Source organism: Cibotium barometz, chromosome 44 (genome assembly GCF_041138505.1).
Source record: "Cibotium barometz isolate CiBa-2024 chromosome 44, ASM4113850v1, whole genome shotgun sequence".
NCBI lineage: Eukaryota > Viridiplantae > Streptophyta > Polypodiopsida > Cyatheales > Cibotiaceae > Cibotium > Cibotium barometz.
In genome coordinates, this window is record NC_141089.1 from 14322961 (window position 1) to 14350206 (window position 27246).

General features: G+C 37.3%; 1 protein-coding gene across 1 annotated transcript; it reads left to right on the forward strand.

Annotated features, from left to right (window-relative positions):
• The first annotated feature begins 225 nt into the window (after positions 1–225).
• LOC147612983 (uncharacterized) lies at positions 226–3442 on the forward strand. Its single transcript, XM_086782733.1, has 4 exons — positions 226–466; positions 574–763; positions 3109–3116; positions 3341–3442. The coding sequence occupies exons 1-4, from the start codon at positions 251–253 to the stop codon at positions 3440–3442; spliced, it is 516 nt and encodes a 171-aa protein (XP_086638859.1). The 5' UTR covers positions 226–250.
• The last annotated feature ends 23804 nt before the right edge of the window (positions 3443–27246 follow it).

The window sequence follows — 27246 nt, forward strand, 5'->3', positions numbered from 1 at the left end:
AAGAATGGGAGTATGCACGAGGATGCATGTCAAAGGTACATAGAACTAATGTTTTGCATTAGTTGTAAGTGATTTTCTTTTAATATTTATTCACATTGCTTACACAAATATTGTTTCTATTTTGGTCCAGTGCACTATGTTCAATGCTATATGGTGTGAAGGCAAGCATTTTCGAACACAAAGAATTGATGAAAAGAGAAATACACAAGATTGCGGTGTCATTAGTAGCTTTGAGGGAGCTAATGGAAAAATGGATGATTATTGTGGCATAATCCAAGACATATTTAGGCTTGACTTTCGTCGCTTCTTTGTGTATGTTTTGGATGTCAAATGGCAAATGAACGTGGTGGAAAAAGGGCCTGATGCAACGATAAAACGCCATGCAAGTGGATATGTAACTATTGACTCTACAAAGTTCTGGCAAACAAAGAAAGATAGGCTTGTATTGCCACAACAATGTGAGCAGGTATGCATTTTTTTACTAATGTGTTTCATGTACATATATATCTAAGCTCGCGTACCCCTTGACTTTTGATATGCTAATTAATTACTGTACTGTGTGTATTTGAGTAGGTTATCTATCTACCAATGGTGCATGACATCAAATGGTGGTACGTCATCCCTATTGCACCACGTTCCAAAGTGATGTATAATACATTCACTGATATGGAGCATATGGAGGATGTAACAAGCCGCAATGAAGATGACGTCGAACATGCCATTGAAGATGTTGTGATCGATGATCAAGAAATAAGAGATGATCGTGATAATGAGGATGAGCATGCCATTTATCATGATCATGAGAATGACCCTACCATTGAGGATGATGGTGATGTTGATGAGGATGATCAGGACATCGATACCATTATCAATGGAGTACAGAATATCGATAGTGGAATAAATTTAATCGTAGCCTTACCAATTGATCAAATGGATATTGATGTTGATCGTTTGGCAAGGATGGATCTTATTGAAGATGAGATCGAACCCTAACCAATCCGTCACTGTATGTTCTAAATTGATGACATTTCCATCATCTCATATGCAATATGATTTATTCTTGAATATATTTCATTGTTGTAAATGCATGTAGTGGGATTGTGTAATGATGTATACTGTAATGTACTATGAGATGGTTTAAGGAAAATAGTTTTTAATTTTGTAAAGGAATTCAGTTTTTTTTCAGTTTTTCTCTGCCATGCGTGTATTAATCCGTGTATAGTAGCGTGTATTTATCCGTGTATAATAGCGAGTATTACCCCGTGAATATTATCGTGTATAGGTGCGTGTATTACTGCGTGTATATAGACGCTTTTATACACGCGTTTATTAATGCAAATATACACGCGAATTTAAATGCAAAAATACACGCGCCCGATTCTATTCAAATACAGGCGCGACCATACACGCGTTCGTAATTTATCGCGTGTATGAAACGCGTGTATGGCAGCATTGTCTTGTAGTGTCTCTTCTCCCCTGCATCTTTTCATAAGCCTTATGCATAGAGTCTTAAGCATAAGGGCTTATTGCATGATGAGGGCTATATGCAAAAGTGCTCTATGTATGAGGGCTTAAGCATAAGGACTTTACGTATTTGCCTTATGCATATTTGCTTAAACATAAGGAAGTTCTACATAAGGCTTAACCATACTGGCCTTATGCATAGAGGCTTATGCATAAGGACTTTACAATCATGTATCATATACATAATTTTATGTATTGTGTAGTCATGTCTTCTACTCCTCGACATTGAATTTCAATTGACCCTTATCAAGACCCAGATGTCGTTCACCTACTCTCCATCATCAATCAATGTTATGGGAATCATGGATAGACATAGTTGGTGAATACATAGGTATATTTGTATGTTTTATGTGGATTTTTATGTTCTCCTTCTCTTTATATGTTTATGCATTAAATATCTATCTTTATGCATCCTGGATATGCATACCACTTGGGCACTTTTTATATCATCAGGCCAATCTAATCCATTGTATGGTGTAGTCCCAAGTGGTGTAGGAGGCCCATCATGAGCTAGGTGTGATAATCCTACACCTTAATATAGTAGACCCACATCCACTAGATCCACACCTACTCCCTCGTGTCCATCTTCACCACATCACCACGATGTTGCAAGTCTAGTGGTGTAGGAGGCCCATCATGAGCTAGGTGTGATAATCCTACACCTTAATCTAGTAGACCCACATCCACTAGATCCACACCTACTCCCTCGTGTCCATCTTCACCACACCACGATGTTGCGAGTCTAGTGGGGGGTCTACTAGACATAGTAGCCAACAGGGGGAGTTGGGTGTTTTTGCTTCGGGAGAAGCTCTACTAAGTTCCCCACATCATCTCTGTATACATAGGAGAGGGAGGTTTAATCATCCCACACTTATGAAACATCCCCAAGGAAAGCAATCACACCACATGATCCACGTAAGTTACCATATAGCATAAATGTGGATGGGCCGCTTATCATGGATAGTAGAGGGAAACAGGTAATTAAGCGAATGCATGTGCTTGTAAACTTAGAGTTCTATTTTTTTTTAAAATGGAAATCACAAGATGAAACTTCAAAGCAATCTATTATTGATGTACTTAGAAGTGAGTTTCTAATCCCACATTCGGGCCTTGGCTTCTCGGATGAGTTTATGATGAAAAAAATAATGAACCTTTGCTCTCTAATAGGAGAGAAAACATTAAGAGAGATGCTAAGTCGAACTTTGAGAAGCCTAGTGTTTGGAGACAAGAGGAGTGGAGGCATGCGTGGATCTTTGTGCCTACAAACAACGAGCAACGGCAAGTGCTTCAAGACTATGAAAGTGAGGAGCTCCTCACTTTGGGTTGGGAAGATAATCTTCCTTCAATGTATACTTTGTAAGTTTATATTTTGCTATTTGCATTAATCTAATTTGGTCTTCTATTTTACTCTTCTCTTAACATTAATTTGATCTTTTGTTTTATTATTTATTTAGAGGGAGGTTGTTGGTCACCCCCCAACAAAGGAAGAATATGATTATGGGTACATAGCCCCTCAAAAACAATTGTGGGCATGGATGGGCATGCAAGGTGTTTCCTTAAATGAGTCCATTTTGGGAACTACAGTTAATGAGGTAAGTAATATATAAGTATTTTTCTTGTGTATATGTTATATTTTACTATTTAATAGTTTTCTTATTCATGTGTGCATGTATGTAGGAGAGTGAAGATGATATGGACTATGCACATGGCAAGACGAAGATGAGGATGATGATTAGTCATTCCTTTAGCTTTATTTTGTGTATATGTTATATTTTACTATTTAATAGTTTTCTTATTCATGTGTGCATGTATGTAGGAGAGTGAAGATGATATGGACTATGCACATGAAGAAGACCAAGAAGGTCAAGAAGGTGGTTTTGAAGATGAGGATGGCGATGAAGATGAGGATGATGATTAGTCATTCCTTTCGCTTTATTTTGTATAGAAACTTAGTGAATATATTTTTGTGTTAATGTTCTTGTCCACACTTCTTTCTACTATATCTCTATTTTAAAAAAAGCTGGGATAGATAGATTTTTTTCAACGCTGGGAGAGACTGGGGAGATCTCATACCAGTCCGTCGCCCTTAAAATTTTTTGGAAGGCTTATTTTCATTGTTATGAGAAATACTTATTATAACAACGAAATAATGTTGCCCATCATTATTATTTCACTATTCTCAGCAACTTTATTTTGCCACTTAACAACAAACTTTTATCGTTATGCATTTCGATTATTATTATCCCTTGCAACTCCACACTCTTCTCTCACATTTCCATTACTTCTTCCTTACACATTTGCACCGTTGTTTGTAGTAACATGGTTTGTAGTAACATGATCCTAAAACATAATAAAACAACAAAGTTATGGTTTTACGAATGTACTTACTTGCCTTGCTTGCCAACAAGCATGGCCTCTAGAAGTAACAATCCATCCTTCATCTTGCACCCTTTCAAAGAGAGCTTCCAAACCCTGTTGTAATGCAAAATCATATTCATCTTACATAGGGAGGTGTTCCCTTACATAGGGAGGTGTTCCCTTGCTTCAAGCTATAGACATACAAACAAATGAACATTTTAAATTTTATATTGTTATTTAAGGTAGCCTTCTTTTCTTCCGTGCATGTCGATGGTTATTGGCATGCCAGGTAGCACCCGACGTGCATTGGAAGCTACTTGCATGCTTAGGTGCACTTAACATGCATTGGAAGCTCCTAGTGCATGCCAATATCACTCGACATGTTATGGAGATACCGGTGCATGTCGGTAGCTACGAGCATGCTTTAGGAGCTAGTGGTGCATGACAGTAGTTACCGCCATACCTACGTAGCTATCGGCATGCATTAGAAGCTCCTAGCTTCTAAAGGAGGTAGCTACCTGTTCAAGCCGGTAGCTTCCAAGGCATGGATAGATGGCATAAGAGTTTTAAGTATGCATAAGAGTTTTGAGTATTTATGTTTATGCATTGATAGATAGATGGAAAATAACTTGTAACATGATATTATACATGAAGGAGGAGTAGATATTCCAATAATGTACTCTAACGTAGTCAGAGTCATTACTGACCAAACTGTGACCAAACTGATCCGATCGAACCTGTGAGTCATTTGGTCAAATCAAGGAAGAAACTTGCACTTGGATCATAGAAACCAACGCTTTTTTCCCCATCGAGAGGCGTAGCCGTTGATTCTTTTTCCATAGAACAATTACTATCTGGGATTTACTTCATCTATCGTACTATAACATAATTGAGTCTCATTTTACGGATCCATCAGTCCACCCCATCTAGTCCCATGGGTTAGCCAACCGCCCAACCGGTGCAATGATGGGATCCAATTAGGAATTTGGTTAGGTTTTGTCCTGGGTACCACGGAAAAGAGTTCGTAGGCTCCCTAGCTAGATTTTCATGAAAATTTAACGCCAGTCACACCACTTACACACCCAATATGAAATTACCTTTTTCACAGATTCAGCTATCTTTAAAACAATCATTTAGTGAAACCATAGTGTCACTGATCATAATCCTCCAAAATATCCGGTTGAATCCTAATTTGCAATCATTCCTTCATCGGTGTACATATGGCATCATTGGCAACCAGAACGCTCACCAACTGTCCCTCAAGGGGCCTTTTCGATAGTTCCTAGCTCCTCATAGTACCCGACAATATATTCACTTATAAAAATCAAGATGGAATCTCCATTGAAGATCAGCAAGATCAACCAACAGATCCATATAAAAGAGCCATGGACTCATCCGTTGAGGACTAGCAAGGTCAATCAACCAGGTCCATGCCCGGTTTCAAAAAACAACTCTTACTCCTTGTTCCAATATCTTCCACAACGCACGTGTGGGTATCTTCAACGCACGTGTGGGTATCTTCAGTGACCTAATGCCCGAGCACCGTATGGTCAGCACCCTCTAGGATTCAGGTGACCTAGCGCTTCACTCATAGGCCACTTCCTTGGTCCCTCATCCACCGTATCAAAAGCTCACCATTTAAATCGAACTGAGGTTGGTCAAGACCTCAGCCAACCTTGCTACGTGAGACGTCCTCCATTGACTCTTCGTCAGCTGTTGCAATTTTATCAGATAGGTCTCCACGACCTCATTCTCAAGACGGTCAAAATGCTTCCCGAGCATTATTAACATAAAACAGTCATTTAAATACAGCTCATAAATACAGTTTCTATAATGAACTCACGTCTTTCACATTGTTCCACATCTGTCCACATTACTTAATCCATATCCAATTCATATGTATTCCTATTCTCATCCAATCACATCATTTTTCATCTCATCACATCTTTCTTCATTTATCCTCATCACATCTCATCCACTCGCATTGTGAGATCCTTGTCCCCACCATGCGACAGATTCGGGGTACTAGCAGCGGAAGTAGCATTTCTTGCGTGAGGCAGGGTCCCACACTCGGGGCCTCGTCCACCCCACGGATATCCGGACAAAAGACTAATTTGTCAGTTTTTCCAAAACCAAACCCGAAAAAGCTTCCCTTATCCGAAAAGCACGGGCGATTCCTCCAGGATAACTTTTTACTCTAACGTAGTCAAGACCATTAGTGATCAAACTGATCCGACTGCACCTATAAAGATACTCGGTCAGATCAAGGAAGAAACTTGCACTTGGATCATTGGAATCAACGCTTTTTTCCCCATCAAGAGGCATAGTCGTTGATTCCTATCCATGGAACAATTACTATCCGGGACTTACTTCATCTATCGTAATAACAGAAATTGAGTCTTGATTTACGGATCCATCAGTCCAGCCTATCCGATCCCATGGGTTAGCCAACCACCCAACCACTGTAGTGATGGGATCCAATTTGGAATTTGGTTAGGTTTTGTCCCGGGTACCAAGGAAAAGAGTTCCAAGGCCCCTTGGCCGGAAGTTCATGCAAACGTAAAACTAGCCACACCACTTACACCCTAGCCGGAAGTTCATGCAAACGTAAAACTAGCCACACCACTTACACACCCAATATGAAATTGCCTTTTTCTTAGCATCAGCTAACTTTAAAACAATCCTTTAATGAACCATAGTACCACTGATCACAATCTTCCAATTTATCCGGTTGATTCATAATTTCCCATCATTCCTTCATCAGAGTATCTATGACATCATTGGCAACTAGAACGCTCACCACCTGTCCACTCAGGGGCCTTTTCAATAGTTCCTAGCCCATAATACTCGACAATATAATCCCTTATAAAAATCAAGATGGACTCTCGTTGAAGATCAGCAAGATCAACCAACAGATCCATAAAAAGAGCCATGGACTCATCCATTGAAGACCAGCAAGGTCAATCAACCAGATCCATGCCCGGTTTCAAAAAACAACTCTTACTCCTTGTTCCAATATCTTCCTCGACGCACGCGTGGGTATCCTAGGCGACCCAGAGCCCGAGCACCGTATGGTCAGCACCCTCTAGGATCCTTCGCACGTGACCTAGCGCTTCACTCATAGGCTGCTTCCTTGGTCCTCATCTCGCAAGGTAGAGGACAACTCTTTTTCTTAAGATCCAATTTTATTCTGGGGTTCCTTATATTCTGGTCAACCCAACAGAATACTGGGATAAATATCCCTTATATAGAACTCATCATTAAATAACAATTCATTCATATCTTTAACATGATAATGGTCCATTAGACCGAAAAATGTCCTTCTGAACATTCCTCCACGGGAATTTCAGTTAAGTAAGTTATCAATTTGTCATCCCTTAACTTGATCTACCGACAAGTGTTAACAGTAGCAATTTGACAGCACAATCCACTAATCTCATAGTGATTTGCTGGAATTCATTATCATCATTCTAGTTATGAGTATCATCACAGGGACTCGTCCCATTCATCCTCATTGTGGTTTCGCTCAGGTTATTATATTTCAACTAAATTTTAGAAATCATCATTTTTCAATCAAAATCCAAATCAATTCATCAATTCTCAAACAGAATTAAAAATCATATCAACCACATTCGAAATCATCATCTGGATAGCATTAACGCTTATAATTTCAAGTTTTAGATTTACTCGTATATACTGTTAGTAAAGAGCTGCAGTTATACTCTCGGTATATACGGGTAGTCATGGCCCTTGGAATTATAAGGTAAATACCATCATGTCTAGGCCTCAAGCAAGTCAGGGATTCTATATAATTGCGGTACTTCCATCTGAAGACCCAATTACCAAATTACGAATTTCAGTTTGAATATGAAATTGTATGCTTATATCACACAATTACAACCTTTTTGTGTTTCTTGATAAATTTTTGACATATTTGTCTTCTCAGTTGATCTTTATTAACCAATTCGCTCTGATACCAACTGTGAGATCCCTGTCCCCACCATGCGACGGATTCAGGGTACTAGCAGCGGAAGTAGCACTTCTTGCGTGAGGCAGCGTCCCACACTCGGGGCCTCGTCCACACGGATATCCAGACAAAAGACTAATCCGTTGGCTTTTCCAAAACCGAACCCGAAAAAACTTCCCTTATCCGGAAAGCACGGGCGATTCCTCCAGGATAACTTTTTACTCTAACGTAGTCAAGACCATTAGTGATCAAACTGATCCGACTGCACCTATAAAGATACTCGGTCAGATTAAGGAAGAAACTTGCACTTGGATCATTGGGATCAATGCTTTTTTTCCCATCAAGAGGCACAGCCGTTGATTCCTATCCTTAGAACAATTACCATCCGAGACTTACTTCATCTATCGTAATAACAAAAATTGAGTCTCGATTTACGGATCCATCAGTCCAGCCTAACCCCATCCGATCCTATGGGTTCCCAACCACTGTAGTGATAGGATCCAATTTTGAATTTGGTTAGGTTTTGTCTCGGGTACCAAGGAAAAGAGTTCCAAGGCCCCGTAGCCGGAAGTTCATGCAAACGTAAAACTAGCCACACCACTTACACACCCAATATGAAATTGCCTTTTTCTTAGCATCAGCTAACTTTAAAACAATCCTTTAATGAACCATAGTACCACTGATCACAATCTTCCAATTTATCCAGTTGATTCATAATTTCCCATCATTCCTTCATCAGAGTATCTATGGCATCATTGGCAACTAGAACGCTCACCACCTGTCCACTCAGGGGCCTTTTCAATAGTTCCTAGCCCATAATACTCGGAAATATAATCACTTATAAAAATGAAGATGGACTCTCAGTGAAGATCAGCCAGATCAACCAACAGATCCATAAAAAGAGCCATGGACTCATCCATTGAAGACCAGCAAGGTCAATCAACTAGATCCATGCCCGGTTTCAGAAAACAACTCTTACTCCTTGTTCCAATATCTTCCTCGACGCACGCGTGGGTATCCTAGGTGACCCAGAGCCCGAGCACCGTATGGTTAGCACCCTCTAGGATCCTTTGCAGATGACCTAGCACTTCACTCATAGGCCGCTTCCTTGGTCTCTCATCCACCGTACCGAAAGCTCACCATTTTAATCGAACCGAGGCTGGTCAAGACCTCGGCCGACCTTGCTACGCGAGATGTCCTCCATTGACTCTCCATCAGCTGTTGCAACTTTATCAGTTAGGTCTCCATGACCTTAATCACAAGATGGTCAAAATGCTTTCCCAGCATTCTTGACATAAAATAGCCATTTAGAAACAGCATTTACAAACAGTTTACAAATACAATTTCTATATTAACTCTCATTTTTCCACATTATCCCTCATTAATCCACATTCCATTTATATGTGTACTCATCCAATCACATCATTTTCCATCTCTTCACTTCAGATTCCTTCACATCGAATATATTATATTCTCATCCATATCCACATCCATACATCCACATCCACATCCACATTCACATCCATACATCCACATCTACATGCTTACCTCCATTTTCACATCCTCGTTTATACATCCACATCCCATATCCACATTCATATACATACACATCCATATCCACATCCATACATCCACATCCACATGCATATATCCACTATCATGTCCTCATTCATACATCCACATCCACATACATACATACATACATACATCCACATCCACATTCCCATTCACATCTATACATCCATATCTACATTCCACATTCACATCTATACATCCACATTCACATACATCCACATCCACATACATACATACATCCACATCCACATTCCACATTCACATCTATACATCCACATTCTCATACATCCACATCCACATTCCCATTCACATCTATACATCCACATCTACATCCACATACATACATACATCCACATCCACATTCCACATTCACATCTATACAGCCACATCTACATCCACATTCACATCTATGCATATACATCTTCATGCATACATCCATTTTCACATTCATACATCCACACTCCCATCTCCACATCCACACATCCACATACATACATCCATTTCCACATTCCCATTCATATAACCCCATATGCCTTCACATCTAATCTTTTACATCACATCCATTCTCGCCCTATCACAACCCATATACATCTTATCCTATCACATACACTTCTTACCTCATCCCATACACATCTTATCACATCTTAATTCATCTTATCATCTCTTATCACATCTTATACACCTCTTATCGCAGCCTAACTTATTTCATAAGCATCTTATCACCTCTTATCACATCTTATACACCTCTTATGTGAGCATTTACTCATTTTTGGGTATCTTCTTTTACAAATTGGATTTATCTCCTCCCTACAAATGGATTGATGCTATTGGCCCATAGGAACCTTAATTGGACCATAATCCAAAAATTTCTGAAAGTCTAGACCCTTAGGCTAAGGTCCTTTATACCCATTTCCAATAAATTCTAATTGCACATTGAAAGTTCTTTTTGAATTTCTGTTTCAGGGGAATTCATTTTAATAATATGAGAAATTTTTCTATCTAAAAATATTCAAAATCTGAATATTCTCTCTCTAGAATATTTTCTCTCTCTATGTCAAAATAGGCAGAGACAAGATCTTTTATATTTCTGAAGAGGGGATTGATTATAGGGGAAGATGCTGGACATCTTGAGAGGCTGGGGAGGAATCTTACATTCTCTCCCACTTGAAAAACGCGAGATGCCCTCATCTCGCAAACTGGGGGTAATTTCGCAAGATGCACGAATATGAGACTAAGAGAAAATTTAGTTAAGATTAACCACCAAGAAAAGTCTCAAGGAGAGCAAGACTCAATACAAGAACAAAGATTTCAACTTTATTCATTCTTGGAACATATACAGTAAAGATAGAAGAACTCTTTATACTTCCATAAGCCCGTTCATCATATGGTCACAAAAGCAATACTCACAAGCTGCGTACGTATAAGGTAACTCATCTATGGGAATAATTCGGCCAGTTATTGCAGCACCTATCTCATTGGTATGAGGTGACCTATTAAAAGGACCTCTGAGAGGCAAGCCAAAAACGGGATAAAGGCATATCTTCTGGTGAGGAACAAAACATGCTAGTAAGAAGACCCGCTCAGAAAATCCACCATGCCTTGATCTCATCACACAGTAGTATCGGGGACCCAAACCCAAAGCTTCAATAATCATGGCCAAGTGGACATTATTACGAAAGTGCTGCTGACCCCACGGTGTTACCCTAGTTATGTCTCGACAGGTCCGCCATTTGGGGAGCTACAGAAGTTTCCAAGTGAGGGAAAAGTGAGCGCTCATACAGTTCTATAAAATCCTTCTTCACAGACTCACTTGCATCTTGAAGGTGAGAAATCATCATGGATAAAACTAATTCCTGTTTGCCAAGCCATGAAGGAGATTAAGAAAGAAAGGAGATCGATGGAAGTAAGATTACTGCGAGCGACAAGTAAGAGTTACGACTTATATAAAAGAAGGAGCTAGCGTAACCTAGAAGCCAACGGGGTTTCTTGCCACTAAAGTTTTACCGCCTTTCTATGATTTGGTTTTGGCACATATTTCTATAGAAGGCTTACATGAGACACATTATGAACTTTGGGATGAGGAGATAAAAGAAGCTCGTAGGCTAAGTCACCTACTTTCTTTGAATTCAGATAAGGCCCACAATATCTGGGGGATAATTTCTTATACTTCCTAAGAGATAAAGAACTTCTTTTGGGCCGTACTCGAATGAAGACCAAAACCTTGATATCCAAAACACCGATTTTCACTTCTGAACTCATTGTTCTGAATCCCTAAAACATGTGGGACTCCTGAGAAGTATTCTAGGGAAAGGGTCTTCCTTTTTTTAACAAAATCTTTCTTTTATTTTAGAGAGGGAATAATTATAAGATCAAAAAGGGAGATTCTTACTCCTGTATACCTCGAAGGCTGGAGAGGAATCTTACATTCTTCCCCACTTAAAAAAGTGCAAGATGTCCTCATCTCGCAAGGTAGAGGACAACTCTTTTTCTTAAGATCCAATTTTATTCTGGGGTTCCTTATATTCTGGTCAACCCAACAGAATACTGGGATAAATATCCCTTATATAGAACTCATCATTAAATAACAATTCATTCAGATCATATCATTCATATCTTTAACATGATAATGGTCCTTAGACCAAAAAATTTCCTTCTGAACATTCCTCCATGGGAATTTCAGTTAAGTAAGTTATCAATTTGTCATCCCTTAACTTGATCTACCGACAAGTGTTAACAGTAGCAATTTGATAGCACAATCCACTAATCTCATAGTGATTTGCTGGAATTCATTATCATCATTCTAGTTATGAGTATCATCACAGGGACTCGTCCCATTCATCCTCATTGTGGTTTCGCTCAGGTTATTATATTTCAACTAAATTTCAAAAATCATCATTTTTCAATCAAAATCCAAATCAATTTATCAATTCTCAAACAGAATTAAAAATCATATCAACCACATTCGAAATCATCATCTGGATAGCATTAACGCTTATAATTTCAAGTCTTAGATTTACTCGTATATACTGTCAGTAAAGAGCTGCAGTTATACTCTCGGTATATACGGGTAGTCACGGCCCTTGGAATTATAAGGTAAATACCATCATGTCTAGGCCTCAAGCAAGTCAGGGATTCTATATAATTGCGGTACTTCCATCTGAAGACCCAATTACCAAATTACGAATTTCAGTTTGAATATCAAATTGTATGACTTATATCACACAATTACAACCTTTTTGTGTTTCTTGATAAATTTTTGACATATTTGTCTTCTCAGTTGATCTTTATTAACCAATTCGCTCTGATACCAACTGTGAGATCCCTGTCCCCACCATGCGACGGATTCAGGGTACTAGCAGCGGAAGTAGCACTTCTTGCATGAGGCAGGGTCCCACACTCGGGGCCTCATCCACGGATATCCAGACAAAAGACTAATCTGTCGGCTTTTCCAAAATCGAACCCGAAAAAACTTCCCTTATCCGGAAAGCACGGGCGATTCCTCCAGGATAACTTTTTACTCTAACGTAGTCAAGACCATTAGTGATCAAACTGATCTGACTGCACCTATAAAGATACTCGGTCAGATCAAGGAAGAAACTTGCACTTGGATCATTGGGATCAACGCTTTTTTCCCCATCAAGAGGCACAGCCGTTGATTCCTATCCATAGAACAATTACTATCCAAGACTTACTTCATCTATCGTAATAACAGAAATTGAGTCTTGATTTACGGATCCATCAGTCCAGCCTAACCCCATCCGATCGTATGGGTTAGCCAACCGCCCAACCAGTGTAGTGATGGGATCCAATTTGGAATTTGGTTAGGTTTTGTCTCGGGTACCAAGGAAAAGAGTTCCAAGGCCCCCTAGTCGGAAGTTCATGCAAACGTAAAACTAGCCACACCACTTACACACCCAATATGAAATTGCCTTTTTCTTAGCATCAGCTAACTTTAAAACAATCCTTTAATGAACCATAGTACCACTGATCACAATCTTCCAATTTATCTAGTTGATTCATAATTTTCCATCATTCCTTCATCAGAGTATCTATGGCATCATTGGCAACTAGAACGCTCACCACCTGTCCACTCAGGGGCCTTTTCAATAGTTCCTAGCCCATAATACTCGGCAATATAATCACTTATAAAAATCAAGATGGACTCTCGTTGAAGATCAGCAAGATCAACCAACAGATCCATAAAAAGAGCCATGGACTCATCCATTGAAGACCAGCAAGGTCAATCAACTAGATCTATGCCCGGTTTCAGAAAACAACTCTTACTCCTTGTTCCAATATCTTCCTCGACGCACGCGTGGGTATCCTAGGTGACCCAGAGCCCGAGCACCGTATGGTCAGCACCCTCTAGGATCCTTCGCAGGTGACCTAGCGCTTCACTCATAGGCCGCTTCCTTGGTCTCTCATCCACCGTACCGGAAGCTCACCATTTTAATCGAGCCGAGGCTGGTCAAGACCTCGGCCGACCTTGCTACGCGAGACGTCCTCCATGACCTTAATCACAAGACGGTCAAAATGCTTCCCCAGCATTCTTGACATAAAACAGCCATTTACAAACAGCATTTACAAACAGTTTACAAATACAATTTCTATATTAACTCTCGTTTTTTCACATTATCCCTCATTAATCCACATTCCATTTATATGTGTACTCATCCAATCACATCATTTTCCATCTGTTCACTTCAGATTCCTTCACATCACATATCATATATTCACATCCATATCCACATCCATACATCCACATCCACATCCACATTCACATCCATACATCCACATCTACATGCTTACCTCCATTTTCACATCCTCGTTTATACATCCACATCCCATATCCACATTCATATACATACACATCCATATCCACATCCATACATCCACATCCACATGCATACATCCACTATCATGTCCTCATTCATACATCCACATCCACATACATACATACATATATACATCCACATCCACATTCCCATTCACATCTATACATCCATATCTACATTCCACATTCACATCTATACATCCACATTCACATACATCCACATCCACATACATACATACATCCACATCCACATTCCACATTCACATCTATACATCCACATTCACATACATCCACATCCACATTCCCATTCACATCTATACATCCACATCTACATCCACATACATACATACATCCACATCCACATTCCACATCCACATCTATACAGCCACATCTACATCCACATTCACATCTATGCATATACATCTTCATGCATACATCCATTTTCACATTCATACATCCACACTCCCATCTCCACATCCACACATCCACATACATACATCCATTTCCACATTCCCATTCATATAACCCCATATGCCTTCACATCTAATCTTTTACATCACATCCATTCTCGCCCTATCACAACCCATATACATCTTATCCTATCACATACACTTCTTACCTCATCCCATACGCATCTTATCACATCTTAATTCATCTTATCACCTCCTAACTTATTTCATAAGCATCTTATCACCTCTTATCACATCTTATACACCTCTTATCACATCCTATCACATCTCATATCTATTTATAGAATACAAGAGAATTCTTATATTTGATATAAAATTTTTTTACACATTTATTTTTGCATAAATTCTATTTAAGGAGATTAATACTTTCGAAGTAAAAATCAATCTTTTATGCATCTTCCTATGCATAAATTCATTTTAAATGAAAATGACACTTTTGAATTAAATTTCAATCTTTTATGCATTTTCCTATGCATAAATTCAATTTAGATGAGAATGACACTTTCGAATTAAAAAATCAATCTTTATGCATCTTCTTATGCATAAATTCCATTTGGTAGGAATTACACTTTTAGAATAAAAGAATTTCTCTTATGCATCTAAGTTATGCATAAAATCCATTTATGATGAAAAATCACACTTTCAGTATAAAAAGAATATCTTTTATGCATACCTCTATGCATGAAATCCAATATGATAAAAGTAACACTTTTACAATAAAATAATCAACTTTTATGCATACCTCTATGCATGAAATTCAATTATGATAAAAGTAACACTTTTATATTAAAATAATAATCTTTTATGCATACCTCTATGCATGAAATCTAATTATGATAAAAGTAACACTTTTATGTTAAAATAATGATCTTTTATGCATACCTCTATGCATGAAAATCAATTATGCATAATATAAAAATCAATTTCTCTAGGATTACAATGAATATCTTTCAATTAATCTAGGATGATAATTCTTAGAATATGTATGAAGTCCTCTTTTTATGCTTTGAATGAAATTATTTTATGCGTAATTTTTATAAAAAGTTTGCCATAGCTCCGCTGCTATGACTGATAAATCTCAATTTTTCTAAGGGATAAAGCTTATCATTAAGGAATTAATTAGAATGATCCCTAATTGGATCATTAATCCATAATGGATTGAATCATCAATATACATAAACTAAAAGTATAGAAAAAAGCCATTAATTTGGCCTCAAGCGTAGATTAATCTTGGATTAAGAAAAAGCTTTATGAAAAGCTTCATTTGGATTGAGAATGGGTCATGAGTATGACCATTTCTTGAGTGAGAGAGAGAATTTACATAAAAACCATTTGAATTAATTATAAATAGAAATTTATGTAATTCTTAACTATCATTAATCAATTAAATTCAATAGCATTCATCAAATTATGTAACTCTTCACTACCATTCATCAATTAACTTCAATAGCATTCAAAAACCATTCTAGTTAAGCTTCTCAAGCTTGAGAGGGGTTGAGAAGAGAGAAGCATTGAGAAATTATAGAAAAGATCAAAAATTACCATTTACCTTACAATTTGCTTGATTCTTTGTTCACGGTAGAGGCCCCCAACCAATCAATTGGTTAAGTGTGTTGATGGAGCCACCATTGGGGATTGAAGAAAGAGGGAAGCTCCAATTTCTTCAATTTGGAGAGAATTTTAGAGAATAGTAGGAATTAGCATTATTTCAGCATAACTCTAGTATAGTAAAATTCTTCTATCTTTTTTTCAAAGGACTCATGTTCTATCTATAGGAGAGGGAAGCTCTAACCAAAGCTAACTGAATTCTAGAATTTTCCAAATTCAGTTTGGTTGAATTTGGACTAGATTTGGACCTAGTTTGGTTACTTTTTGATTCGGTTTGGTTCCATTTTGATTTGGTTTGGTTCAAGAGAGAGGAGAGATAAAAATATCACATTATTTTTGAGTTTAAAACTCATAAGCATGTGAAATATGCACCTCCTTTAAAGGACTCCCCTTCCTTACATATGTGTCAAAATGGAATCATTATACCCAAAATATCTCATATTTTTAATATTGCTCATAGTTTTTTATCAATAAACCTTGTACATTTTCAACTCTTCATCTTGTGTGAGCATTTACTCATTTTTGGATACCCAAAATATCTCATATTTTTAATATTGCTCATAGTTTTTTTACTAATAAACCTTGTACATTTTCAACTCTTCATCTTATGTGAGCATTTACTCCTTTTTGGATACCCAAAATATCTCATATTTTTAATATTGCTCATATTTTTTACTAATAAACCTTGTACATTTTCAACTCTTCATCTTATGTGAGCATTTACTCATTTTTGGATACCCAAAATATCTCATATTTTTAATATTGCTCATAGTTTTTTACTAATAAACCTTGTACATTTTCAACTCTTCATCTTATGTGAGCATTTACTCATTTTTGGGTATCTTCTTTTACAAATTGGATTTATCTCCTCCCTACACATGGATTGATGCTATTGGCCCATAGGAACCTTAATTGGACCATAATCCAAAAATTTCTGAAAATCTAGACCCTTAGGCTAAGGTCCTTTATACCCATTTCCAATAAATTCTAATTGCACATTGGAAGTTCTTTTTGAATTTCTGTTTCAGGGGAATTCATTTTAATAATATGAGAAATTTTTCTATCTAAAAATATTCAAAATCTGAATATTCTCTCTCTAGAATATTTTCTCTCTCTATGTCAAAATAGGCAGAGACAAGATCTTTTATATTTCTGAAGAGGGGATTGATTACAGGGAAAGATGCTGGACATCTTGAGAGGCTGGGGAGGAATCTTACATGCATCTACCCATATTCACATCCCATCACACCTCATTTATTTACATCTCATCACATTCATTTACATCTCATCACATTCATTTCACATCTCATCTCATTCATTCTTATCCCGATTCACATTACATCACATCTCATCCCTTCACATCTCATATCATTCATTTACATCCAATTCACATGACATCACATCTCATTCATTCACATCCTGATTCACATCACATTACATCTCATCCATTCATTCACATCAACATCGCATCCTTTCACATACACATCCACATCCATTCTTTCACATAAACATCCACATCCATTCTTCCACATACACATCCACATCCATTCTTCCATATACACATCTACATCCATTCTTCCATATACACATCTACATCCATTCTTTCATATACACATACACATCCACATCCATTCTTTCACATACACATCCACATCCATTTCCATTACATCACATCTTATCACATCTTATTTCCATCTTATCACATCCATTCACATCTTATCACATCTCATACACATCTTATCGCATCCCATTTACATCTTATCACATTCTATTTTTATCTTATTACATCCATTCACATCTTATCGCATCCTATTTACATCTTATCACATCCATTTCACATTCTATTCCCATTTAGTAGCTTTTTCTAGTTCGATTCCGAGAATGGGACTTTTTCTAAATTCTACCAATTGCTTGGCCTAATTAAAGGTTCCTTTTCTCAAAAGACTATTTCTATATTCCTTCTCAATTCCTCAATTGAATTATATTCAATATTCCTCTTTTGAATAAAAGAATTCATGGGATTTACAGAAATCAATTCTACCCATATTTTCACTTTTGATAAATAATCATAAATTTAATTATACTAAAAATTCATCTTCTTTCCATTTAATTTCTTGGATCTCAAATACCATGGAAATTCCTCTTTTTTGCATTCCAATGTCATGGAAATTTCTCTTTTATCATCAATATTTCTCATAATAAAATACCCATTAATTTCAATATGCTAGGAATTTCTCTTTTCCCATCTAAATGATGGAATTCCAAATGTCATAGGAATTCCTCTTTTACCATTTAAATATTTCTCATAGATAAAATAAATTTATCTAAAATTCATCTTTGAATTTAAATAAAATACCATTAATTTCAATATGCTAGGAATTTCTCTTTTCCCATCTAAATGATGGAATTTCAAATGTCGTAGGAATTCCAAATGTCATAGGAAGTCCTCTTTTACCATTTTAATATTTCTCATAGATAAAAATAATCTATCTAAAATTCATCTTTGAATTTAAATAAAATACCCATTAATTTTAATATGCTAAAAATTACACTTTCTTCATTTAAATATTTGAATTCTAATATGGTGGGAATTCCTCTTTCATCATTTAAGTTTATCTATGCAAAAAGATAAATTTAACTAAAATCCTTCTTTAATTTTTAAATAAAATATACATTATTTTTTCATCCTAATTTTTCTCTTTCTTCATTGGAATACATGGGGGGATTACTCTTTTGACATAAAAATGAATTACTAGAAATTCCTCTTTTTTCTAATTAACTATTTATGTATAAACATAAAAAATTAAATTGTCCCCATGATTATAATGAGAATCATTCAATTAATCTAGGATGATTAATCCTAGAATATGGTAGGAGGTCCTCTTTTTATATTATGATAGAAAATTATTTGTGTTAATTTTTTAATTTTACCATAGCTTCACTGCTATTACTGATAATTCTCAATTATTTTAAAATATCATTAAAGTTTAGTAATATCATATGATAGAATAACCATTAATTGGATCAATATCCAATTATGGACTTGATTCCTAATTTTCCATGAATTAAATATCATAAAAGCATTAAACAGCCCTTCATTTGGCCTCAATTTGACAAGCATAGAAATTACTTTTAGATTAGAGAATTGCTTCATGAGAGCTTCATTTGAATATAGAATAGGTCATAGGAATGACCATTCTTTGGGGGAGAGAGAGACATGCTTTCAAAAAACATTTAATTTAAGCACATAAATGAAAATTTATTTGTTTTATCACTACAATTCAATATGTATTAAAACGCCAATCAATTGAATGCTTCTCACGCTTTAGAGGGGTTGAGAAGAGAGAAACGAGGGGTTGAGAAGAAGAAAGTTATTGAGAAAATTGGAAAAAACCATAAAAATTAATTTTACCTCCAAGTTTGGCTTGATTCTCTAACTGCAGTGAAGTCCCCGACCAATCGATTAGTCCACCAAGAGGAGAAGAGGAACTCCAAGAGTTGTAGAGAGAGAGAGCTCCAAGCTCCCAAGAGAGAGAAAAATTGAAGGGATAATAGAAAATATGATTATTTTAATTTAATACTGGCATGTTATAGCTCCCATATTCAATTACAAATGACTGAGGGTCTATTTATAGGCGAGGGAGGCCACTAACCAAGTCCAACTGGGTTCTAGAATTTTCCAAGTTCAGGTTGACTCAATTTGGACAATATTTGGATCAGTTTGGCTTCCTTTTTGATTTGGTTTGATCCAAGAGAGAGGAGAGATAAAAATATCACAATTTTTTTGAATTAAAAACCCTTCCACACGTGAAAGAGGCACCTACCTCAAGAGTCCCCCTTTCCTTACCAAAAGGTGTCAAAAATGCATCAATATTCTAAAATATCTCATTTTTTAGTAATATCTCATAATTTTTAACTAATAAACCTTGTACTTAGTCAACTCTTCATCTTATGTGAGCATTTACCCATTGTTGGGTATTTTCTTTTATTCTTTTGGATTTACCTCATCCCAACACTTGGATTAACCCAGTTGGCCCATTGGAGCCTTAATTGGATCATAATCTAAAAATTTCTGAAAATGTAGACCCTTAGGGCTAAGGTCCCTTATACCATTTTTAATTTATTCCTAATGCACATTGAAAAGTTCATTTTGAACTTATGTTTTAGGGGAATCCATTTTAGACACTAGGAGGATTTTTATATCCAAAGATATCTCAATTTTGGATTATCTCTCTCTACACATTTTCTCTCTCTAGACCAAAATAGGGTAAAACAAGATCTTTCTTCTATTTCAAGAGGGGAATAATTACAAGAACAGAAGGGGAGGTTCTTACACCTTTACACCTCAAAAGCTATAGGGAGGAATCTTACAAGCATTTACTCATTTTTGGGGGATTTTCTTTTATTCTTTGCATTTTTCTCATTGAAACACTTGGATTAATCCTATTGGCCCTTTAGAACCTTATTTGGACCTTAATCAAATTTTTTTGAAAATGTGGACCCTTAGGCTAAGGTCTCTAATTCACATATTCAGTTAATTTCTAATGCACATTGGAGAATTATTTTTGAACTTTTGTTTCAAAGGAATTCATCTTAAATATAAGGAGAAAATTTATATCCAAAAATATCTCAAAATTGGATTATCTCTCTCTAGAACATTTTCTCTCTCTAGACCAAAAACAAAGGAAAATACTATTTTCTTGCATTCTGAAATAGGGGATGATTACAAGGGACTGATAGGAGAGCTTATATATCTTTTAGGAGCTGAGGAGGAACCTCACATCCTCTCTCACTTGAAAAATGTGAGATGTCCTCATCTCGCAAAGTGGGGGTAATCCTTTACCAGTTCTTCTGCTTTCTCCTAAGTGTGGCATCCTCTAAAGGCTGTAACTTCCACACTTGACAAAAAACTCTCTAAGGACTCTCTTCCTGAGAGCCTTCTCTCGAACATCAAGGATTTCTTTGGGTTGGAGTTCCATCTGGCCTTGAGTCTAAGAAGTCAACTATTCATCATCCAGCACAAGACTCGGGCTAGGTACATACTTTTTAAGTAAACTGACATGGAATACATTATGTACTTTGAGATGGGGAGGAAGAAGAATTTCATAAGTTGGATCTCCTACTTTTGGCCCACAGTATCTTGGAGACAGCTTTTTGTACTTTTGACCCACAATATCTTGGAGACAGCTTTTTGTACTTCCCTAGAGATAAAGAACTTCTCTTGGGTCGTACACGAATGAAGACCATATCTACTTCTTCAAACACTCTCTCTGTTCTTTTCTTGTCAGCATACTGCTTTTGTTAGTCTTGGGAAGCCTTAATATCTTTGTGGATTTCTTGTATTTGCTGCTCCATGTCATCAAGCATCTATCTGAACATCTCGACCACCCTGATCAATGGGTCGGACCAAGTTAATGGTGTGAGGTAATCTTGTCCATACAGAGCTTTGAATGGGCTCATCTCGATACTTCGGTGATAAGAGGCATTGTAAAAAAACTCAACTAGATGTAAGTTGCTTAACTCTTTTATGGGTTCTCTGCCAGCATGACTGAAGAATATCTTCAATTACTTGGTTTACTTTTTTAGTCTGGCCATCTACCTCTGGATGATATGCTGTACTGAGAACTAAGGAGGTTCCCATTGCTTCGAAGAATGCAGTCCAAAACCTTGATGTGAACTTAGAATCTTTGTCACTCACTATTCTTCTCGGTAAGCCATGTAGCTTGAAAATCTCCTTGAGGAAGACTCTGGCAACATCCACTGCAGAGTAGGTTTCTTTTACTAGAATCAGATGGGCAACCTTGGTTAATTTGTCAACTACCACAAAAATGGAGTTGTAACCTGATTGCATTAACGGTAACCTGATTGCATTAACCTAAGTGATACATTCCCACTTCATTTGTGGAATGTCTAAGGGATGCAGCTTTCCTAGCATCTTAACCCTTTCTGCCTTAACTCTTTGACATGTTAAGCACTGATGTACATGATTGAGTACATCCCTTTCGAGTCCTGGCCAGAAGAAGCTTTTCTTTACAGACATGTAGGTCTTTATGAACCCTAGATGTCAAGCTATCGGGCTATCATGGGCTTCCCTCAGAATTTTTCCCTTTGTTTCTTCATCATTAGGAATGCATAACTGATTATTGTAATACAAGCATCCTTCATCCAATTTGTACCCAAGAACTCGACTCATTTCTTGAGGAGTCTTGCTTTCCTGCATTAGTAGGGTAGCAATGGGGGCAAAGAATGTGTCTTGCATGAGCTTCTCTCTTGCTTCACTGATCAATGGATTTGACACTAATGTTATTGCAAAGGAAGGAGGATTTCCTACTGAACGTATCGACTACCACATTTTCTTTCCCTGGTCGGTACTTTATCTCAAAGTCAAATTCCTGCAGGGTCTGCATCCACCTTCTTTAACGCATGTTGATGAGATCCCTTTGGGTGAAGATCCACTTCAGACTTTGATGATCTATTATCAAGGTGAATCTCTTTCCCAAGAGATAATGTCTCCACAACTTTAGAGCATAAACTACTGAGAGTAACCCCAAGTCATGGACATCATAATTTCTCTCATGCGTTTTGAGTTTTCTGGATTCATAGGCTACTGCATGACCTTCGTGCATAAATGGACCTCCTAGGGCAAAACCACTAGCATTTGTCACTACCTCAAAGGGTAAGGAAAAATCTGGCAATTTTAGGACAGGGTTGGTTACTAAAGTTATCTTTAGCTTATCAAAAGCACTCTTACACATAGCGTTCCAATGAAATAGGGTGCTCTTCTTGAGAAGGTTAGTCAAAGAAGGGGATGCTATTTAAGAATACTTGGGTATAAAGATTCTATACCATCCGCTTAATCCCAAGAATCCTATGACTTCTTTCACTGTTTTGGGCTCTGAATCCACGACTGCTTGTATTTTATCGGGGTCAAGAGAAATTGTGAGACCCCACTGCCCCCTGCGCGCACCAGATTCTCGGTTGCTAGCAGGCGAAAGTAGCTTCTTCTTGCGCGGGGCAGGGTTTCCCACTCACGGCCTCGCCCTCTAATGTCTGGACACGAGACTAATCTGGTGGTCATTCCGAAACCAAAACCGAGAAAATTTCCCTTGCCCGAAAAATGGGGAGGATTTTTTTTTTTGATTTTCTTAACGAATTTTCTAACCCGATCAAGAGGCTAAACTATTCTTCACCTCATTAAACCAGATAGAAGGAAAATGAAAATAACACTTTTATAATAAAAAAACTTCCATCATGCATCTTTCTATGCGTAGAATTTAAACTCAATGAAATTAACACTTTTATAATTAAAAAATTTTTATTATGCATCTTTCTATGCATAGAATTTAAATTCAATGAAAATAACACTTTTATAGTTAAAAACTTTCCATCATGCATCTTTCTATGCATAGAAATTAAATTCAATGAAAATAATACTTTTATAATAAACAACAATTTCCATTATGCATCTTTCTATGCATAGAAATTAATTTTAAGAATTAATATTAGTGATATCCATGCATATTCATAGGTGAATATATACATGGAGTAAATTAGAATATTTCTTTTAGAATGCACAAACGGTGGGAATTACTCTTTTGAGTAACATAAAAATAAACTTTCTTTTTCACAAAATTATAGAAAATTTTGCCATAACCTCCTTTGTATGGCTAACCATTTCTCATTTTTAACATTCTAATTTCAACTTAAATTAACCCAATCTAGATGTATAAGACTCTAATCTACTCAATTTTCAGAAATCAAGAGAGTAAACAATAAGAGAAGTTTAATTAATCTTTTTGTTAATCATTCTAGGATAAAGAAAGGCTGGAATGTAAAGAAGAGAAGGGGGTGGCCTTTTCATCAAGGCATAGCATTAGAATTTACTTCAATCAACTATAAAAATCAAGAAAACCTTAGATTTAAAATTAAAAAGTTAGAAAAATAAGCTTACATGGAGCTTGTAAGCTTTTCTTTGGCTTGAGGGATTGAGGGTTTTACTCTTGTTTGAAGCAAGAGTGGCCACCAATTACTTTGCAGAGGATTAAGCCAAAAACAATTGAATCATCAAGAAAGTTCAATGTAAATGGCTGGGTAGGAGAGTAGAGTAACAGTGCATAAACACCATTAAGCTTTTACAAAGGGGGAGGCTTCTATTTATAGAAAAAAGTGAGCCTCAAACCAAGGAAACTGATTCTAGAATTTTCCAGATCAGTTTAGTCGATTTTTGACCATTTTTGGGTCACTTCAGCTTACTTTTTCGAACTAGACTTGAGATAGGAGAGAGGAGAGAGGAGAGATAAAATATCTCATTTAATTGATTTAAAATTTGGGAGAAATGATGAGAAAAAAGGCGCCTCCTTCATGAGGGGGAATCCCCACTTTGAGGTGTCAAAATTGAGTTTTTTTAATGTTTTCTTTGGTCCTTAGTCCACTCTTCATCTTATGTGAGCATTTACTCATTTTTGGGGGGGGTTTCTTTTATTCTTCAATTTATCTCCTCCCTAAATTTGGATTAATCTCATTGGTCTATCAGAACCTTAATCCAAAATTTTTAAAAAATCTAGACCCTTAGGCTAAGGTCTTTTGAGCAGATTATAATTTATTTCTAATGCATCTTACAATTTTTTTTAAAAACTTCTGTTTCGGGAAAATTTATTTTAATAAGAAAGGATATTTTTCCATCCAAAGATATCTAAAAATTGAAACAAGATCTTTTATTATTCTGAAAAGGGGATTGATTATAAGAAAAGAAACTGGACATCTTGAGGGGCTGAGGAGGAAATAAACATGTTCTTTAATTAGGGCCCTTATCACAAGGTTTGTTAAAACAACCTTTTTCCACAGTACAATATTTCCAAAGATAAGATTTATAAAAAACGTTTATACATGAATCAATTCCATACAAGCCAAACTGGCTCTCTTATTCTTTTCCTTTATACTTACGATGATCTAGAATTCAGCCTTCCAGCCTGTACATGCTGAGGCAAAATCCTACGGGACCATACATCTCATCGTGACTCAAGCCGTCTTGTCGCCCTCTCAGGCTCCATCGCTCAATCCTCCCGCCCCTCAGAGGGATGTCTGCACACTAGGGTGGGCTTATTCACCACACTAGCCTCGGCCCTAAGAACTAGATAGGATCATAATCTCTCACCTCAATCGGCAAACCTTATTCTCCTAATGGTATGAGGGATACCTTGGGTCATTCCCTGGCTTTGCTAATAACGACACCGCCCGGCTACACAAGCACGAAACGGAGTTAGCGTCGAAGCAAGGAAAAACTTGCACTCTTTCTCTTAAAGATAACAATTTCAATACACTTCACTGAATACAGCATCACTTCAAATTGTAGCTTCATACAATTTTATTTCATTATTTTAAAAGGAAAAGATACACATTTATTAACACTAATATTAAAAAACTCTTCTTTAAAAGATAACCAAGCTAACCTGGCCACCATTTCCTTGAGGAGCTTGTATAACGGGAGGGTTGGAGCCACATTAGGAGCATCTTCTCTAATCTCATTGTTGTGCACTCCTTCTAAGGTAATATTCTGACGTTTTCGAGATGGGGCCATCTTGGACGTTGCCTTGTAGGGCTCGCTGTCACGATCGAAACGCTCTAGCCAGATCTCAATTTTGAGATTGTTTGCTCACCGTATGAGAAAAAGGCCACAGCGCATGAACCTTCTCTAAGGCCGAAACCTCTTGCTAAAGTCCACGCAAATGGAGGGGGGATTGTGAGATGTCCTTAACATAAAAACATTTTGTTGAAGGGGAGAAGGGTGTTGCTGTAAGTCTCTTCACACGGGGGCGGGGGCGGGGGTGGGGGGGGAGGAGGAGAGAAGAGTTAAGGAAATTGCCTTGTAACAAGGGGGAAGTAGAGGAAAGTTGCCTTATTTGAAGAGTGCCAAATGAGGGGGTGTTGAGAGGGGCGGCAGTAAGGGGCGACTGCACTGCAGCAAGTACACTGCGTAGGGACAGAGGGCGGTACAGACTGTGAGAGATCCCTCTCCCCATGGCGCAACGAGTTCAGGGGTGCTAGCACCGGAAGTAGCACTTCTTGCACGGGGCAGGGTCCCTCACTCGGGGCCTCGCCCACGGATATCCGGACAAGAGACTAATCTCTCGGTTCTTCCAAAACAGAACCCGAAAAAACTTCACTTGCTCGAAAAGCACGCGCGATTCTTCCACGATAATTTTTCTCTAACGTAGACAAAAGCCTTAACTAATTGAACTGATCTGACCGAGCCCGTAAGTCCCATAGTCAGATGAGGGATTTGCACTTGGATCATAGAGACCAACTCTTTTTTCCTCATTGAGAGGCACAGCCGTTGATTCTTTTCCATATAACAATTTTTGTCCGTGATTTACTTCATCTATCGTACTATAACAGAATTGAGTCTCCATTTATGGATCCATCAGTCCAGCCTAAGTCCCATGGGTTAGCCAACCGCCCAACCATTGTAGTGATGGGATCCAATTAGGAATTTGGTTAGGTTTTGTCCTGGGTACCAGGGAAAAGAATTCCCAGGCCCCCTAGCGGGATATTCATGCAAACTTAAAACTAGTCACACCACTTACACACCCAATATGAAATTGCCTTTTTCACAGATTTAGCTATCTTTAAAACAATCATTTAATGAAATCATAGTGTCACTGATCATAATCCTCCAAAATCTGTGGTTGAATCCATATTTCCAATCATTCCTTCATCGGTGTACCTTTGGCATCATTGGCAACGAGAACGCTCACCACCTGTCCACTCATTCAGGGGCCTTTTCGATGGTTCCTAGCTCATAGTACTTGAAAGCAATATATTCACATATCAAAATAAAATCTCCGTTGAAGATCAGCAAGATCAACTAACAGATCCATATAAAAAAACCATGGACTCATTCATTGAGGACC

What these genes read in the sequence shown, in the direction of transcription:
- LOC147612983 (XM_086782733.1), top strand. Translation starts at nt 251, where the DNA reads ATGGATGATTATTGTGGCATAATCCAAGACATATTTAGGCTTGACTTT. An exon ending in TGCCACAACAATGTGAGCAG is followed by an intron (nt 467 to 573) that starts GTATGCATTTTT and finishes GTATTTGAGTAG; the next exon opens with GTTATCTATCTACCAATGGT.